This window comes from Molothrus ater, chromosome 9 (assembly GCF_012460135.2).
Source record: "Molothrus ater isolate BHLD 08-10-18 breed brown headed cowbird chromosome 9, BPBGC_Mater_1.1, whole genome shotgun sequence".
Lineage (NCBI taxonomy): Eukaryota > Metazoa > Chordata > Aves > Passeriformes > Icteridae > Molothrus > Molothrus ater.
Window position 1 is genome coordinate 775,836 of NC_050486.2, and position 20,660 is coordinate 796,495.

At 44.4% G+C, this 20,660-nt stretch overlaps 1 protein-coding gene across 1 annotated transcript in view; it reads right to left on the minus strand.

Moving 5' to 3' along the window:
• TEDC1 (tubulin epsilon and delta complex 1) overlaps positions 1-20,660 on the minus strand; it is a 70,976-nt gene that overhangs the window by 11,838 nt on the left and 38,478 nt on the right. Inside the window, exons 6-7 of the mRNA XM_036387379.1 lie at positions 13,714-13,800; positions 10,328-10,540 (exon numbers count right to left, since the gene is read on the minus strand). Of these exons, the coding sequence (XP_036243272.1) occupies positions 10,328-10,540; positions 13,714-13,800 (300 nt within the window). The remainder of the gene's footprint in view (positions 1-10,327; positions 10,541-13,713; positions 13,801-20,660) is intronic.

A 20,660-nucleotide genomic window follows, 5' to 3' on the forward strand; every position in this document is an offset into this window, starting at 1 on the left:
TCTGAAAAAGATCCTGACAACTACAAATTGCAAAGAAAGGCAACAGACAAGTATTGCTTTGGATAATAAATTGCTCACTTACTTTTCAATTTTTTCTACCAAACTTTTATCTTGGGCAGCAGAAACAAACACTGATGATAGATCATCTCAGATCCAAGTGGCCTGCAGAGGCTTGGAGGGTCTCACTTTGCTTTTAGAATACTTTTATCACTGCACAGCATGGAAGGAGCCACTTCAGAAAGAGTGCTGCTTGTGCCCTGCACTTGTCTGAATCATCCTGCTTCGAGAGAACAGGATGTGAAACTTGAAATCCAAGCAATGGGGTCCTTGTAAGGACAGCCAACAAAAGCAGTGTTCATACAAAGCACTCCTAAAATACAGAGAAGAGAGGAAGGTATTACCACCTAGTCATACAAATTTTCAGAAAAGGATTTTTCTTCCCAAGAATTACAAACAAAAACAAAGCCCCCAAAAACCACCATGACTTATAGGGCATTTGTTCACCCCCAAAACTGGTTTTGTTCCCAGTTAGAAAATACTCCCTTGTCCCTTCCAGGGGCTTTGCATGAGCACTGCAGAACCTCCCCCAGCAGCCAGTCCTGCAGCTCCTATCCCAACTTTTGGGATCCAGAGCAGTAAAGGTCATTCCAGCAACACAGCCTACCCAGAGCTATGGCACAAGGAAAAGGAACTTTAACTCCCAGGTGGAGATTTTCTACAGAAAACACTGTCAGAGAGGTTCAGTGCAGACATTTTCTAAAGCCACTGCTCTCACAATGATTCTCAGGGTCTGTTATCTCCCAGTCTGAGGGTGAGGAGCAGCTGCAGGTGGATGTGAGGCTGCCTGGATGGCCCCTGGGACTCCTACAGCAGCTAAAGACCAGGCCCTACAGCCAGCCTGCAAAGGGAGACAATCAAACAGCTCTCAGGGCTGAGAGAGCCAGTAAATTGAAGGGAAATGGTGACTTTGGAGCTCAGAAGAGTACTCAGGCTTTATTTAGATGCATTTCTGGCTGGAGAGAAGATATGTGACGACACTAAATTACAGATGTACTTTTATGTCAGCTCTTCCACAAGCACAAGGGACAAAGACAGAAACAAGGTGGATACTTTCTTCTCTCATGATCAAGTACCCTTGATTTCAGGCAGGCAACTGAGAGAACAAGGCCAAGGTTTCAAGAACAAAGGAAACAAAGTTAAGCTTTGAATGCCTGGATGCAAAGAATCCTTCTAAAAGCACCTCACCAAAAACAAAAACCCCAAACCAACCCCAGCAGTGCTGCGAGGCACTCAGTGACCCCAGCTCCTGCTGGCAGAGGGGAACCCATCTCCACAGCCTGCCTGGAGCTGCAAAGGCAGCCTGGTACCTCCTGCAAGTTCCTGTCCCCAAATCCCACCCTAAAGGTGCAGTAAAACACCCTGACAGAGCTCCAGGTGGAGCTGTCTACAATGAGCCTCTGGCTGGGGGGTTTAACACAGCCTCTGCCAGCCAGAATTAGCTGGGAGCCCGAGGTGCTGCCCTTGTGGAGGATGTGTGCTCTTGTGGCTCACCACTTGCAAGACAAAATCCAGTAACTCTGTGGTTTCTGGTGCCTCAAATCCCACCCATCAGCCTTGAAGCTTTTCAAAAAATAGCAGTGCTGGGACCTGTGCTTCCATATCTTGTGCATCTGAGCCCTGCAGACATTCCTAGTCTCCATCCTTGTTTTATTGTGTGCTTTAGCTGTGAGAGCCTAAGTGCTATACTTATTTCTTAAAAATGCACTAAAACATTTACAGTGGCTACAAAACAGTGGCTTCTCTCATTGCAATGGGGTTTTTTACACTCTATCATTAAATAAAGCTCATCTGAAATTTACTGGAGTATAATTCTCCAGCTGCATTTATTACATGTTTCATTGCCTTGGTCAGTAGCCAACATCTTCATAAATAATGCAAGTAAAATATTAACCCTGGTTATTTATTATACTTTAACTGATCCTGTCACCTGAGCAAACATTCTGCATTTTGGTAAGGAAGGGAAAGCTTCTGGGAAGCAAGAAAAACTTTCACCCACTTTGCTTCCTTCAAACCCCAGAGTTCTGCACACAGAACAGGAGACGGCACTCGAATTTTTCATGTTCCCCTCCTCCCCAAGGAGCTGCAGTCTTTTAGCCTACGTAAGCCCCATGAAAAATGTCAGGCTAGGTAATTTATTTCCAGTTACAGTTTTTGTGTGTGTTTGAAATCATTTTGCTGATTTAGCCACTGGTACACAGAGTGCCTCTGTGTCTCACACTCAGAGCTCGTCACTCTTTCAGCAATCTGCACAAAAAGTTGCATCTGCAAACGAAGAATAAACACTTCTCTTTCCAACTCTTTGTATGCTGCAAGCTTAACGTTGACTATTCAAGGCTGGCCAGCCTACACAGAGTTCTTAGAAGTGAGCAAGAGTCCTTCAAACAATCTTCCAGCTCTGCTTCTGTACAGTAACTTTTCACCTGCATCCCAGCCCTAAACCAGGCCAACCTGGGACTTCAGGTCTAAAGCAGATTTTAGATCCTGCTGTCAAAAGGAGAACCAGTGCACAGGTGTGATTCCCTTTCTCCTTCCATCAGGAGAGAGAGCACACTGCCTTCCACCTGGATCTCTGCAGGCACTCAGCACAAACAAACAGCCTCGGATCTCCTGCCAGGAATATTGATGACTGAGGAACAAGCCAATGCAAGGCAATCCAAGAGCAAAGAGCAAATGTAAAGATCAGTATTTACTTCCTACTGTTTACAGCAGCTTCATGTTTTCTCATGGCCTAAATCTGCTAGAGCCACAGCAATTCCACCAGCAGCAGATTTAATCCTACATTTAACTAAGAACTGCACATAAGAGCCAGCAGACTTGTCCCTCCCTGCCCTCCTCCTGTCTGGGTCCCTCACTGCTGCCTTTGATGGATGTTTGGGTTGATCTCTGTGGGTTCCCTCCCTACCCAGGCATCTGGGCCCAGCCAACCATGCACTTCCAAAAGCTGCTCTTGTGGTCTTGCTAGTTCTTCAATTCCTTTTCGCATGAGGAGCTCCACTGACAGCTGCTCAGGGCTCCAGATGGAGGCTTGCAAATACAAAGTGGAGCACAGAAACGTTCTGGGAGCAGGAAAGGGAATATGCTGACTGAGGAAATCCACCAGCACTGAACCATTCCCCAGCACTCCTCCACTTCCTGCACCCCAGACAGCATGGATAATTAACTGCTCACTACACTAACATCTTCATATTAGCAAAAAGCCCAGGGAACCAGAATCAACAGCAGCAACAGCAAAGATGAAATGGGAACAGTGTGCTCACAAAAAAATAACAGACAAAAACCCCATACCAAAAAAAAGGTGGTTTTGACAAGTCTCAGAGAGTTCTTCAGCGAGAGCTCAGCTGTAGCTTTGCCACAAATCCCTGGTTTAAGGCAAGGGAAACACAACCCAGCCCTGCAGCAGTGCAGGAAGGAACTCAGCCCAGGGAGCCAGCCCAGCCCCAGCCGTGCCCCTCACCATTCACATGCTGCAGACAGCAACAAGATTTATCTTTTCCTAGCAGTGGCTACTAGGGACCCACAACTCCTCACCCCCCTCTCCAATCATTATAAGGCATAAAGAAAAACTTTGGAAGTGCATTTTTCTGAGTTGATAAAATTCAACTCAATCTTGGTAAGAGAAACAAAAAACCCAACCACAAGGGAAGTAAGATCATGTTCCAGCATCAGCTTCTGGAGCTGCTTCCTACTCCAAATATTGAAGCCTTAAATCAAAATCAATCAAAAACCATTTAGTCTTGTATAAATGTAAGAACCTTAGAAGAAAGATCTCTCCTTTGTAGACTCTACAAGGTCTCTGGCAGTGTGCTGTGATGAGCTGACAATGGCAAAATGTTTATATGAACCACAGAACTCATAATGAGTGGAGTTCATCATGGAGTGATGGAGTGAAAGTGCCTCTGTGTTTCAGTCCCCACCACCTTCACCTGACTGGGTGCCCCAGGCCATTCCTGCCACCCTTGCATCCCACCCTGTCCCCAGAAAGGGAAAACAAAACATCCCTGTCCTGTCCAGCCCCTCCCCAGCCCACTGTGAATTCAAAGGGCATCTCTTCCAACACGGGGCAGCCCTGCATCCTCCCATCCCTACCCAGGAGACAGCTGCTAGGGTTTGGGAAGGCTGGAGATTACTGAATGGAGGGGAGGAGATGGATCAGGAGAAAAACACAGAAACAAGGACAAAATGTAGGTTCCAGTGGCCTCTCACTGTGATTATGGAGGTCTGGTCCAGGTCAGGGACTGCAGTCTCACCTGGGTGCTCAGACACCACCAGCCAAGCAAGAACAGCCACCAGAACTTCTGGGTGGAATTCTGGTGTGGAAAGAGCCTGTTCTAGCTCAGATTAATGGCTGCAAGCCTTCCTGCTCTGTGCCTCAGAGATGTATGCATGAGCAAGCTCCATCCCAGTCATACCACCATCCCAAAGGAGTCTGCCTTGCTTTTAAATGCAGGAGAACACAGAGGCTCCCAGGATACAATATCCCAAGTCTCAGCAAAAGCTGGGAATGGTACCAGCATTTATGTGACAAGAACTGAAACAATTACCACTTGGAGTCAAACATTCTGCATTTCAGCTTGTGGATGCCAAACGTTTTAACACAGACTGAAATCAAATCCTCCCCTCTAATAGAGGAGCAGGTAACAGAATATTCAGAAAGGAAAAAGCAAACAAACAAGTTCTCTTCTGGGATTAGATGTCATCTCTTAGAGTTAAGTTTGTTTCTGAGAGAAGAAATGTTCTTAAAGCTTAACCATTTCCCTCCCCTTTTTGATCATTTCCAGATCCCCAAAATGTCACCAAAGAAATGATTATTTGCCCAGTACTGCACAGAAAAGAGCAAAGCTAACAGAAAGAAAGCCCCATATTCAGATCACACCTCTGTCATATGCCTTTTCTCCTCCAAGGTACTGAACACTGCTGCCTAGAGATGGGTATCAGTTAAAATGTCCTATTAATCAGGGTTTCACAAATCACCCAAATCCCGTGGCAGCATTCAAATGTCTTCTAGTGAATGTCTCTGAAAGGTTAAATCATTTCAGGGTCATTCCAAGCACATAACCAAAGAAACAGCTGGGGGTAGGCAGAAACAAACAAAAGAAAACAAGGAAATGAAAAATGAAACAAAATAAAAGAAGCAAAATAATTTTCTTAATTTTAAGAGACTTAAGATTGATAGTTTTAACTACCAGAATCACAGTGTGCAAATGATCAAACTTCCAACAAATAGATTCAGCCCCCCTGAAACCACATCCTGAATCATAAATTACATTCAGTGGTGCAAACCAGGCATTGTGGCATAGCAATGACTTTAACCCATCTGAAATACCTCTGCACAGTCCAAAATAAATAGGTTAATCAACTGCAGGCTTTCCTAAATGAAAGACTCTTCAACAGGCTTTCAAGCCCAAACCAGAGTCTTAGAGCAGGTGGAGTAATTTCCTCTAGGTTCACCCATCATGAAAACCAAGGAGCATCAGAAGAACATAAAAAATGCTTCCTCCTGCTCCATCGTGATACCCCTCTCCATTCTCTCCTCTTCTTATGCAAGGAGCCCAGTAAGTTTCCTCAGAAGAACCCTTTCACAACTTGGGTCATCACTGCATCCCCTCCCTGTTCCTTTCCAGCTCAAACACCTTTTATTTTAATTTATGAATGGGACCAGCACCACACAGCACATTCCAGAAAGAGACGGGAATGTTTTAGGTTTTGCTTTTTTTCTGCTTCCCTAACAGTTTTAGGATCCAGTTTAGTGTTTCTGACCGCTGCCCTTTCCACAGAGCTCGCTCACGTGCCATGACAATCCAAAGAAACACATGTAAAATTACGATGCTTGCTTCAGATGTGTTAGCCTGGATTTATCTCCATGCAGTTTTTCTGATGTTTTACCACTTCCCTACTCGGCACAAGGACCCTCAATAATCCTTTGCTGTTGCTTCTAGGGATTCAGTCTCCTCTCTCCACGTGGGCACCTCGCCATGCTGCCCTGATTGGTTTTGCCTGGCCTGGTTTTTGGCTGCACCAGTGACCTCCACCAACCCATCCCAGCCACCTCCTCCTGGCTTCCTGCTGCTGTTTGCTCAAGGGGGAGAGGGAACACAGCCCCGTGGGCAGTTTATTTTTGCTCAACATCTTTTCAGGGTGTCCTGGTTTAGGGCAAATTTGGGAGAGAACCCCCAAAGGGCCTCCTCTAGGAAAGCAGATTCAATTGGCCCAATTTTCTCCACAACCAGTCCGGAAGAAAATACCTCCTTAGAGAAAAGTGGAAAAACCTGTTTATTAAACAATAAAACCTAAACAACATTAAACAATAAAACCCCTTGTTGCTCCAAAAGAGATGACAAACTGAGAAAGTCCCTCCCTGGGTTGCAGTTCAGCTCATTCAGGCTCTGATCAGTCCCTCAGTGCTGGAAATGTTGCGGGCCGGGCCCGGCCCAGTGGGCCACAGGTGCAGCTGCCGGTGCTCTTCTGGGTGTTCAGTCCAGAGCAGGTTTCAAGAGATCCAAAGAAAAGGGAAAAAAGAAAAAAAAACACAGTCCAGGGAACTTCTTTGCCTCAACAAGCTAAAACTAACTAAAAGCAAAGGAGAGCTCTGTCCCACTGTCTGTTCATCCACAGACAACACAGTCAGGAGCAGGAATGTGGAGGAGTGAGCGCAGTGTCTGAAAACAAACTGCTGCTTCTTCTCTCTTTGGAACAGGTCTTCAACCCCTTCACTCTCTGGAACAAGTCTTAAAGGTGCAAAACTTATTATTCAGCATAAGCAGAACAGATGATTGGGGATAAAAGCATCATATAGTCAACCCAGGACACAGGGCCTTCATCAAATGCCATTTGCAAATGGAACCAATGCAGCCACCCCTGCCCACACGCTCACCGATCCCTGCAGAGAGCTCCAGCAGATTCCCAGCCATCCTTCCCCCCTGCAGGAACTCCACAGATCCCAGCCATCCTTCCCCCCTGCAGGAACTCAGCAGATTCCCAGCCATCCTTCCCTCCTGCAGGAACTCCAGCAGATCCCAGCCATCATTGCAGGAACTCAGCAGATCCCAGCCATCCTTCCCTCCTGCAGGAACTCAGCAGATCCCAGCCATCCTTCCCCCCTGCAGGAACTCAGCAGATCCCAGCCATCCTTCCCCCCTGCAGGAACTCAGCAGATCCCAGCCATCATTCCTCCCTGCAGGAACTCAGCAGATCCCAGCCATCATTCCCCCCTGCAGGAACTCAGCACATCCCAGCCATCATTCCCCCCTGCAGAGAACTCCAGCAGATCCCAGCCATCATTCCCCCCTGCAGGAACTCAGCACATCCCAGCCATCCTTCCCCCCTGCAGAGAACTCCAGCAGATCCCAGCCATCATTCCCCCCTGCAGGAACTCCAGCAGATCCCAGCCATCATTCCTCCCTGCAGAGAACTCCAGCAGATCCCAGCCATCATTCCCCCCTGCAGGAACTCCGCAGATCCCAGCCATCCTTCCCCCCTGCAGGAACTCCAGCAGATCCCAGCCATCATTCCCCCCTGCAGGAACTCCGCAGATCCCAGCCATCCTTCCTCCCTGCAGGAACTCCGCAGATCCCAGCCATCATTCCTCCCTGCAGGAACTCCAGCAGATCCCAGCCATCATTCCCCCCTGCAGGAACTCCAGCAGATCCCAGCCATCATTCCTCCCTGCAGGAACTCCAGCAGATCCCAGCCATCATTCCTCCCTGCAGAGTACTCCAGCAGATCCCAGCCATCATTCCCCCCTGCAGGAACTCCAGCAGATCCCAGCCATCCTTCCCCCCTGCAGGAACTCAGCAGATCCCAGCCATCATTCCTCCCTGCAGAGAACTCCAGCAGATCCCAGCCATCATTCTCCCCTGCAGGAACTGTGCTGTCTCTCCCCCTGTCCATCATGTTTCAGCTCTCAATTCTGCTGCTCAAACAGTTCCTACCCAGTGCCCTGGCACAGACATCAGGCCTACGGGCAACAACAGGCACAAACACTCTGTGGATTATCAGGTTCTTTGTCAAGTACAAGGAAGTGGACATAAGAGCTGTAATAAACTCTGCTGGCCCTCAGCTGGGCATGCCTGTAGGAGCCAAGATAATTTCCAGATGTCTCAGTACTGCAAGATACAAAGTTAGCGATAATGGCTTCAGCTACCGCTGTGCCTTCTCTTTGTTTGATTAAAAAATAATATAGAAGGAAAGATTTGATAAGCTTATTTCTCCAGGGAAAAGAAGGGGTCAGAAACATGCACTTGATAGAGGAGCCTGCATTCAGCAAGCATCCTGGCTGTGGGAAAAAAGGACAGACCACAGGAAGAAAGCATCACAAAAGCAGCAGCACTATGCAAAGCAAGGCTTGATATAAAGAGGATTGATGGAGAGTCATCTGACCCCAAGCATTCCAAAAAATGCAGTCATGTAGCATTACAAAACAATTCTGTTTCAGGGCATATGTAGAAGAGAAGGCATTTGTGGTAAACCAGCCTTTTAACAACACACTTAAGATGTACTCCATTTATCACAGTCACAAACTCATATGACATCCAGAGAATCTCAGAAACACTGGAACAAGACCAACCATTATTCAAATGCAATCAGTGCATCTATTTCAAAGAAGAAATAATCAGTTAAATCTTTCTGGACTTAAACCCTGAATTTAATTATTTAAAAAAAAATCAGTGTGATATTATGTAACACCTAACATCATATATATTGTAACATATAAGAGAAGTCAGAGCATATCTTGCTTTAGAAATCATGCACTGGAAATTTTATTTTTAGAATTCGAGGTCTGAGTGGTCCCACAACAGTCATGTCCATTTTGCCCAGGAACAAGCAAATCTGATGATTCTAGAGATCTGCCTAGTCCAGTACCCTGTCACTGACAGTGAGTGACAGCAAGTGCCCAGAGAAGGCTCTGAGACAAATGTAAATACATGGATATGCTTCCTCAGGATATTCCCCCAGCCTGCAATGATTTGTTCTCCCACTAACTCATAAGGTTGCAATTTGTATCTGCATATTTTATAGTCTTTGATGGATTTCAACTCCCAAGAACGTGTACAGCAGATTTCAAACCCGTGTACGCTGCTTATACCCACAGTGCCCTGTGGTGCCTATGTTTTGTACTTTGTGTGAAGCAGCAGCTCCTGGTGCCTTCCCTGTCCAACTGATCCTAATTAGCTCCTTATGCTTAAGGTGGAAGAGAGCAATTAGCTCTGCACACACTTTTCCCACACCAGCCACCTTTTGAACTCTTGGGCAGATACTTTTTGATGTGACAACCTGCCATTTTCCATTTTGTCAGCTGATCTGCAATCCTGTCTACCAACACCCCAATCTAAAACCACACACTCCCCTCTGTCCTGAAAAGAAAAAAAAATCAAATACTCTGGGCTAAAAAAACCCTCTCCTGAGTTAAGACAGACACAAAGTGGTGATACAGTAATTTTATTACTGCTCTGTCATCCCAACAGTTTCTTTCACTTTTTCTCCACCCACAGGTATTGTAAATTCTCTGGTAGCCTTCTGTCCACTTGCTGCCTGGAAAGAATCACTAGTTTTTTATGCCTGCATCTTCATTGTTCTCCTTGTGCCAGGATGTTGATACTCAGATTCACCTTCCACATCTACATTACCTAAACCTCCTTTATTTATGCCCCACCACCACTCTGGGTGCTTCCCAGTGTCTCCCCATCCTTGTACAGCAAATACCAGGCACACTTCCTTCATATCACCTGCTCTCCTCCACAGCCAGCCTCCCACAGCCAGTCTGTTCTGCCATCAAATCTTGGGCTCAGTCTCTTCCCTCACTTCACAGGTTTCAAATTCCTCTTCTTCCTTCCCCATCAGACATTTCAAAGACTCCTAATTCAATGAAAGATGACAAGCTCTGGCCTCTTTCCCTGTAAATACTTCATTTTCTCACTGTGACCATTACCACTGCTTTCAGCCTGCTGCATCCATCCCCTCTGGGGGCTGCCATGACTCCTTCTCTTTTCTTTATCTTTTCTCCTCTCCTCTGCAGTGCCTGTGCTTTGAAGCCTGCCCTTCCAGGAGAACTGTGGTTTTGTTTGTCCCCTCTGGGACAGATGCTTTGTGTTTGGAAGAGCACTGGGCAGGCTGTGGGCACAACAGAGCCCTGCAGCCCTGGCACCGTGACTGCAGCAAGGATGGCACAGGGCAGCCACAGGGCCCTGCCCATGACAGGCCATGGACAGAGAGCTGAAAAATGCAGGATTAAACCATCTGCAGTGGTGATGAGCAGCACCCCAACCCTTACCTTCTCCCACCAGGCAGCCTTTCTCTGAGCCACGAGCTGATGCAGCTGCTCCTGGAGAGCCAGCAGGTCCCTGGATAATCTGTCCATTTGCCCAGCCAGCTTGGCAGCCCAGGGGCAGCAGGAGGTCACCTCTGGCAGCCTTCTTTTCTCCACATCAGCATCCTGGGACTCACACATATTTCCCTCCTCAGCCATATCATCCAACACAGTTTCCTAAACAAAAAACAATAAAAGTTACTTTTCAGCAGGAGCTAAAATGGTTCCCTCCATCCTTGTGGTAATTCTTAGCTAGGAATTCACTGCTGCCATCTCAATCTACAGTTGCTCCACAATTTCAGAGTTATTTTAAGAGAGAACCCCCTCAGTTCACTATAACATATTTCCAAGTTAACAGAAAACTTATGTTGCTAACCCAGCTTATTTTAGAAAGCACTGCACAGTCAGCTACTCTGCACTGCACTAAAGCATAAAGTAACACTCCTGAGATGGAGGTGATCAGCACTGCAGCAGCCTGGATATGCCCTTCCTCTCAAATTCTGAGCTTGGATGCACTTCTAGGGCTTTTGGTAACAAAGTGACGACCAGGGAGGTACATGTTCACACTGTCCAGGAGAGCCCCCCCTGCTCTAACACCCACAGGGTCACTTGTGCCCATGGAAAACTCCACAAACTGAGAAACATCCAGGGATCCCTGCTCCAGACTGGTCAGGAGCTGACAGCTCTGCTTGACCATGACCATCTAGCTGGTTTGATAATTAACTGTGCAATTGCCTTCCAAGGTAGCAACTGCTATTTCAAACACTCAAGGAAAAAAAAAAAAACACAAAAAACCCCAAAAGCATTTAAACAAAACATTCAGAGCCCATCTATACACTCTGGTGCACAGACTGTGCAGAAACACACATTTTTCAAGCCTGAATAGCACAGCATAACTAAAGGACATAGGCCTCACTCACAGAATATTAAATATTTATTTCCATACTGTTATCAAGAAGACATTCAATAGGAGAGGTCATAATCTCTTTTAAGGACATAATTTGCATCCAAAATTATCTTTAGCAATTGAAGGAGTAATTTAGAAGCACTGGCAGGAAATTCAGCAGTTGAGCAGCGTGGTCTATGCACGAGCAAGGAAAATCCAAGAGCATCATTACTGCACAGCAGCAGCACTGCTGGAGGAGATGCCAGAGAGCCAGAAGTCACCAATGTCACACTGCTCAAGTCAAGCACCGTGTCACAAACCATAACCACGAGTCCCAGGGATAGAAGAGTGCTGACTGTAATGCTGACTTACAGGTGAGGCACTTGAAGTTAAACACAGACAAACAGGAGGGAAAGTCCCAGATGAGAGCAGCAACAAACATCAAAAGCTCGAATGTATGGCCTACAAGGACACATAAAGACATCAAAACTTTAGCTTAGCCTAGAAACAGGGACTGGGACGGCAGTGACATGCTAACAACCTTCACTTATATAAAAGATTGCTATAAAGAGGATGGGAGATTTTATTTTTTTCTCCTCTTTCTCTCTTTTCTCAGAAGGTAGGTTAAAAACTGGCTTAATTCAGAGCAAGAAATTCTTAGACTCATGCAAGAGAAAGCTTCATAAGACAGCTAAGAATGGCATAGGACACCCTGCAATAGCTCCTTTCTAGGCAAGCACTGGTGCTGGGAATTGGCACAAAGCAGCACCATGGCCCAGCTCCTGAGAACACAGACACAGCAGGGACACGGACAGGATAACAAACTGCAAAGAGATAAAGCACAGGGCTTGGGCTGTTTGGGGTTCTTCTGTTGATGCCTTATTTTGTAATTGATTAAATTACAGAATTGTAACATTAACATTCAGACAATGTTCTCAGGCACGTGGTGGGATTTTTGGGCTGTCTTGTGCAGGGCCAGGAGTTGGACTCCATGGTCCTTGTGGATCCCTTCCAGCTGAGGATATTCTGTGATTACTGCAGTCATGCCATGCTGTGGTGCTCCTGCCCACCACCAGCAGGCAGCAGCTGTGCAAGAACCACCCCATCCATCAGATCAGCAAAGCAAAACACAAGTTTGGTACAAAGAGAAAACTACTGTCTTTTCTAGGTACATCTCATCCCCATACACCCCACTGCATACAGGAACAACCACCATCAGCAGAGAAACAAAAGAAAAAGGCAAATTCACCATCCAGCACACTGAGTGGCTTATAAAGATGCTGCTGGTCAGTTTTCAAGTATTTCTTTAGAACTTAACTCCAGAAAGCAGGCTAACACTCTTCAACATGTCAAAGGCAAATGTTTTGGTGGATACACAGAAATAATTGCAGTTATATTTTCCCCCCGGGAGCCAGGCCTGTGCTAATGTTGATGCTTTCCAAAAAAGCTTAACATGGTAAACATGTAAAGCAAAAACCATTAGAGAACTAATGGAAATTGGAAGTACTCTTCAAGACAGGTGAGGCAATTTCACACTGCCCTTTGCCTTGCTTTTAGTGTAGAAAAAGGCACATGGGCAATTAGCAGTCAGCTCAACTGATTCTCAAAATTCTGTAAGCTCATAGAGCTAATGTGGTGTGCTAAAGAATTATTTCAGCAACACTGAATGGGCAAAAGTGGTAGAGAGAAGTGAGATGGATGGCATCGTTTGCACTCACTTGAGAAATCCTAAGATGCACAGAGAAAGGGTTATTGATTTTCTTATGATCATTCAACACAGTTCAAGGGGAAATCAGCAATGTCAACACACTATTTGGCTGGGGAAAAATGAAGTTGTTTTCAATATCAGCTGCCTGCAAATTTAGTTGTTCTCAAGACTGCAATAAAGCTCAGAGGCCCTCTTCTGAAAAGCCATTTAATTTTACAAAAATGTGCAACTGCTATGTTTAAAAACTATTAAAAAACATTAAGATCAGACCTTTTCATTTGTGTTAACTATATGAAATTCTGCCATTCTGCCCTGCAATTCCTCAACTTAGCTGGGTGAGTCCCACTGAAGAAAACAGGAATGAAAGAGAACTGTGGAGTTTACTTCCTCAAATCCTGACTGGAGGTCAGGTGCTGCTACATTGACAAGCTGACCCTTCCAGATGTCCCAAACCCAGGCTGTCCCCTGATAACAATGCAAGGGGGTAAAACAGAACTATAAATCTATAAAACTTTTCTTAACATCTATACATGATATTTTTCTGTTAATTGTGAGATCAATCACCACATTACTCATCTATCACAGAACTATGAAAACATTCCTTACTTTACCAAGACTTTTTTTTCCTTTCTCTCAAGTGCTGTTGAACAGATGGTTTGCAACATTTAGTTTTGTGGGACTTAAGGGCCCTTGGGAGTAGCCAGCTATGTTAAAGTCAAGAAAGATGCACCCCTCAAAATCAGTTTGATTTGTTACCATCCACTGCCAGTAAACTGCTTCCAGTTGCTTCCATTCCAGAAAGGCTTCCAGCTGCGTGGTCTCAGACTCCAGGAGCTGTAACAGCTACAGGAGAGGAGACAAAAGAAAGGAAATCAGGTAACTTTGGCCACTTGAGAACTGCGTGAAATGTGTGCTTAGCCTGAAAAAGGTACAAAAAGAGTGTGGGTGGTACATGGGACAATACTGGGTGGCTTTACAAGAACATTTTAAAAACAGATGGGGAAAGGTGAAGTAAAACACTTCTCCCAGTAGCACTGATTTATCCCTCACCCCAAATGTACCAACTTCATCAGCTTTTCCACACAGAAATGTGAGTTTCCTATTGTTTTGAGGGAACAAAGAGACGCAGTTCTGATAGACATGCTTAGTGAATGACCAGCTTCTAATCTTCTACACTTCTTGACCACCAAAATAAGCTGTTTCTGCAAAAGTATTTTTCCCTGTCCATCCCTTCACTCTGAAACAGCATGGAAGAACTCCCTGTAAAATGTTATGTATTTCATAAACTGCATCATCTGCTGCATGAGGAATCCCTCCCTTTGTCTGAGAGCACTCAAAGGAGAGATGCTGCATTAGAGGTACACAAATTATAATTTTTTCACAAATATATGCATGATACACATGTATGCATACACATATACGGTGAAGGAGACATTCCAGGACTAAATATTTACATACCAGTAAAAAAAAAAGGCTCTTGTAAAGAATGGTAAGGTGAACAAATTTACTATAAATCACAGCTCACCAGCTTTAACAATTCTGGTCCTGACCATACTTTTGAAATGAACAATTTTAACACCAATCTGACACCAAGGGCGACTTCTTAAAATGACCACAAAGAGTGTAGGGCCTTGAGGAGAATGATAAAGACCAGACCAGTACCAGCTAAATCCATTTTATGGACTACATTTTATACAGACAACTATCTTCTACTAGCTTTGTTTGCTTTAGTTACTTAGTACATAACATAATTTAAGCAAGTACAAAGCATGAGCTGAGTTTGCAATTTTACTATGCAGATATTACTTGACGGTAATGGAACCAAAGAAAGGAAATCACTTTGCAAGAGTAACTGCTGGAAATTGTATGCAGTTTGCCCTAAAACACTGCTGGATCCAAAATACAATTATTACACATTTGCTCACACACCAGACACTTGGCATTACGCTTAATGATTCTGCCAGTTCCAAGCTCAGCTGGGATATAAAAGGTGGAAGAATGGATTTCTGTCTCCTTTTTTCTTTTCTCCCTTTTTTTTTCCATAGGTACATCTACAGGACCAATGGCTTACATTATGGCATCTGAGGCTTGCAAGAAAACCCAGCCAAAAAGTTGATTAAATATTCAGGCAACAGTGAAGTTACTTGATTTTAAAGTAGCTCTGCAATGTGGTCACGAGCTGTGTGTGATTGCAGTATGAATACTTTTATTGCAGCTAAAGAGGGCTGAAGGTTGGGATGGGGAGTTTTTCATTCTGAGCCTTCAAAAAAGAGTGATCTTAATAAAAACACAGTCATCATCTTTATTCTCACCAGAATGTTAGAAGCACCATATGCCACTTGCTTTCACAGCACAACTGAAAGGATATGGTTCTGAACTTCACCAAACCTCTACAGGATCTGCTGCAGTTAACTGACCTTACCAACAATCAAAGCTTCCTGAGCAGTCTCCTAATCTGAAACCCTTTGGCATCTTTTGTATTTGGGTGCTGTTGTTGCCTTTTTTTTTTAACTGCTTCACAAGTTGCACAAAACTCGAGCAGCTTGTGTGAAAGCCTTCATCTGACTCACCCACTTACAGCAAACTCACCTTTCACTCAGGTTTTAACACCTTCAGAAACAGCAGGCCAGCAACTGTGTGCTGGAAAGCTTCAGCCATAAATCAGTAATGGGATGACTCCAGCAGTCCTTGGAGGACAGTTTCCAGCAGAGCTGCAATACACCGTGGCAGCCTCAGGCAGGCCTGCAATAGCCAGCATTTGAGTTTCCACCCTGAGGGACTTAAGGCACTGCTCCTGAATGCCAATATCCTCTGCCATCCTTTTTTTACAGGCCTTGCAAGGCTTTGATGTTATTGCAGCATGGAGAATAAAGCAGAACGCAATAAAAAAATAATGTACTACAAATATCCTTGAGATACCTTAGCAAAAATCATAAAAACAAATAAATGTTCAAGGTTGGGAAGGGACAATGGATTGTATGTCCATGTGCCCTGAATTTGGTCACAAAGACGGGGTCCATATGCCCCAGGGGTGACAGGTCTGACAGGTTTTCACTCAGACATGCCTACGCTTTGGAATGAACATTTCTGTCAGGCAGCTTCCTTCCCCCAGCCTCATGCTTTGCACGAGCTTCTCATGAGCATTTTGTGTTCTTTAACAAACTCTGCATTTTGAGACTTTGAGGCCACAATTGTGCATGTTTTCTTAGGTTACACATCCCAGAGCTGGCATTTCAGAAACCAAAGCCCAAATTGTGCCTCTGCATCCCGCCCAAACACAGCACCACTTCTCCCCCCAAACACAGCACCAGTCCTTGTTCATTTACCCCCCAAACACAGCACCAGTCCTTGTTCATTTACCCCCCAAACACAGCACCAGTCCTTGTTCATTTACCCCCCAAACACAGCACCACTCCTTGCTCATTTACCCCCCCAAACACAGCACCAGTCCTTGTTCATTTACCCCCCAAACACAGCACCACTCCTTGTTCATTTACCCCCCCAAACACAGCACCACTTCTTGTTCATTTACCCCCCAAACACAGCACCACTCCTTGTTCATTTACCTCCCAAACACAGCACCACTTCTCGTTCATTTACCCCCCAAACACAGCACCACTCCTTGTTCATTTACCCCCCAAACACAGCACCACTCCTTGTTCATTTACCCCCCAAACACAGCACCACTTCTTGGTCATTTACCCCCCAAACACAGCACCACTCCTTGTTCATTTACCCCCCAAACACAGCACCACTTCTTGGTCATTTACTACCAACAAAAGTTCACACACGTGCCACGAGCACTTCTACCTCTGATGCTACACCAACCTCTCAAAACATAAAACAAATTCCCAAGCTGTAACTAAAGCTGGCAGCCCATTTTCAGTGAACTGAGGACTCGATGTCACACCTCCTAATGAAATTTAAAGACTGAAGCCTGTAGAAGAGCATCAATTTTGTTTCATGAAAAAAGCGAAGCAGTGAGTCAAAAAAGTGCCTCACGTGGGTATCTAAGTGATGCTTAAGGATAATGCCTGAAAAATGTGTTTCCCTCTACACAAAATTAAGACAACCAAATCCATTTCCTTCATTCTTCTGGAGGAAGTTATTGCTCTAAAATATTTACACTGACTGAAAAAGTAACGACAAATTCAAATTGCTAATCTCTGTGGAGAGGCAATTCCATAATGAATGCTGAGAGCAAAAGCTTTGCAGGAACAACTTCTTTGAGCCTTTGTAAAGAAACCACCCCTGGTGCAAGCAACAGCTTTGCTACAGAGGGTGAACTGTGCCTGGCTGAGCTGGCTCAGAGCAGGCTGCCAGGAAACCCCAGTGTGATGCAGAAGGATGCTAACTCTGTGAAGAGCATGCCTTGCTTCCTCCAGCACATGGCTGTGACCTCCAAAGCCAAACATCCAGCCCCCAGCACAGATCACAGACTTCAGGAAACAGGGGGAGCTTCAGCAGCAGAAGGTGACAAGAACACTGAGGTGGTTTTGGACATTTCCCTGAAAATACTCAAAAGCCATCTGCACACAGCCCTGTAATGTGCTCCCTCCTTGAGCAGGGAGGTTGGACTAGGTGCCTCCAGAGGTCCTTTCCAACCCTGCCCATCCTGTGATACTCAACAAGAGGCCAAAGCTGAATCTTCCACAGCATCCCCAAGTGTAATTCACATGTTGTTTAAACATATTTGCAATTACTTTTTCTGTAGAGATATTAATCTCTTTCTTATTATTTACCACCATATTAGAAAAATCATTAGTGCCTGTAGACTGTTATGGAAATCAATATTTAATAAATTTGCAGCATAATGCACCCTTTTCACAGGCTCAGTTCCAGAGAGCTCCCTGCAACAAGTATTTAATCTCCGATGCCCACAGCTCATAATTCAACATCCATAGCACTGGCAAAACTATTTTTAATCAAAAATTGCCCTGCCTAAATGTTCAGAAAATCATTTTATTGTTAGACAGACAAAAAAAAAATGGACTTTCAGCAATAAATTCTGTTTCTTGGCTCAGAGACAAAACACTGCTAATTCATCACTGTTCATATATGTCTGTAGACAGAAAACTTGCACTGAACTCCTGAGCCCTGCAAACCTCACCCAAATGCCAACATCTCTGGAGAATTTCTCAAGGCTTGAGACAGGGTTGGCTTAGCAGGAAAGCTTGTATGGGGAAGCTACCTAGACTATTCAATAATTGTTTAATAGGTAAGGGCTTTATTCAATGTGCAGTTGGGTAATCTGAGTTCCAGCTCTGAATATCTCACAAGCACAGGAGAGAAGCTAAGTGGAGAAGTCCATTCCAAAAAAATGCAAAGAAAAGGAGTAAACATTCATGGAAGTTATACCATTTATGGTACCAGATATAAACCATAACTGGGATTAAAACTTTAGAGACCCAACCAAGTATCAGATGAAACAAAAAGAATTCAACACATCTTCTCCTCTACCAATACAAAACTACCTTAACTGAAAAAACCTGCAAACCTTGACAATTTAGAGCCTCTTAGCAAGCAGGTTTTCAGGTTTAAATTTGGTTTAAAATGGCCCACACAACCCAAATTGAACTTTGGCATGGCTAAGTTTCACCAAAAGAAACTGAGCAAATCTCAGTATCACAACCATCTCAGGCTGGGACAAACAAACAACACTGTAGGTGGACACACTCAGTGTTCCAAGTTTCAGCTCCACACTGTGATTTTTCCAGATGCAAAGCTGATTTAAGACATTGCCACATATCCCTTGAAGGCTAAAACAAAAATAAACAGGCCTGAAAACTAGAAAGTCACGCTAGAGTAGTGTGAAATACAAGCAGCTGAAGAGCACAAACCCACAGAACAACAGGCAGCCTCTAGGCACAAGGCAAATAAAGACCTTCTCTAATTTCTCTGCCTGTGAAATACCACTGAAAGCCAAGAGAGAGCAGGAGGAGCACTGCAGCCCAACCATCACAAGGCAGTGGATCTGAAAGGCTCTTGGAGGACAGAAGTGGATGAGAAGCAGGACTTCAATCTTTTGCAGAAGACACAATACATAAAATACAAAACACAGCAGTTTTGGGTGCCTGAGTAAAATTCCAGATGCCTGGATATGTGCAAAATCTCTGACACCTACACCAAAATATGGGACCTTTCCAGCCACCAACACCAGTTTCACACCACTACAGCTCAAACTCCAGTTGAGCTATCTCAGGGAGCAGGAAATCAAACCACTAGTTAAAAACTTAAATGACAAAGACCATCATGATAAAATGTAACTGCTATTTGTGGAGGGATTCAGAAAACAGCTGTTTAAAATGCAACTGAGAGAAAATGATATTTAAAACAAACAGAATGAGGCGTTTGGCAGATAAAAATTGTATTACAGCTTTCACAGTGATAGGCAGTGAACTGGGATGTATCAATGGCATTCATTTGCAGAGGAACGGGTCAATGAAGGGACCACTTGGCATTTTCCCCATGGAAACGTATTAAAACGTGGGAAAAATACCAGGAAAAAGAAGCCTGAAGTTTTACACTTCAACAGCCAAGATCAATAATGTAAGAATGAAAAAGGTACATATTTTCTTCCCTAAAGGTACCCATGACTTTGGGTACCTAACCTGGCGTCCCTGAAAAGCTAAATTTTCAGGCAGTACCAAGTACCTGTAGCTCAGTTAAAGCACATTCAGTAGATACCAAAAATCACACTTTAGAGAAATCTCAGCTAGAGGATTTCAAAGAAAAGCATCAAATTGTATCACAGTACTTCCTGACAGCTGTTATTATTGTACTGCCAACCAAAACCCCCATGCAGCTGATGTCAAAAAAAGACCATTATTCTTCTGCTTTTATTCAGACTGTTTCTGTACACAGAACAAAGCATTATCTATCCATACTCATTTTTTTCTTTTCCTCCCCCCCATTTACTTGCCCATTTCCCAGTATTTTTAACAGGCCACAAACAATTAATTTAAAAACATGTTCGAGATGTGGATTAGTCTAAGATTGCCACTTGATATGAGTACAGTTTCTCCCAGCCTGGCTCTTTGACAAGCCATCATAGACTGTTTGTGCATGCAGGTATTTTCACACATTTTAAAATGTGTTACTGACTAGAGAAACTACTAATTTAAAGTCTGCTAGAGTTCCTCATGTCAATTAATTTCTCTTGCTAGTCTCTTTCATACTCCTTTAAATTAAGCAACAAACTTTAAAAAGAACGACAAATCCAAATCTCTTGCAAAACATGAGTAACAGCTGATTTTATAACTCTATTTTCCTTGGCTATTTAAAAAAAACAAAAATACCTGCCAGGAGAGCTGAGTTAACATTATGGGCCAATTGCACAGAAAGTTTAATTTTACAAGGCTGTAAAAACAGCTCTACCAGTCTACTCACAAGCTGAGCTGCATTCTCACATGCAGAAAAGCAGCACAGGTCAGTTCAGCTTTCCAGCAACAGTTCAGAGACATTGCAACATATGAATTTAACTGTGGCCTGCTTCTTTAATGAGCAGTGAGGCTGGAGAGAGGAGTGGTCCTGTCCTCCTTGACTTTCTGCATGGGTTAAGTGTATTTTTGATTCAGAGGTGGATGCAGGCACAAGGCCCCAGTTAGGGATAAGATCATCACAGTTTCTGGGGCACTTCAGGATCAGCCCTCATCAATAGCTGTACTTTGGCACAAAAGAAGAGTGGGAAGCTTCTTTTCTGT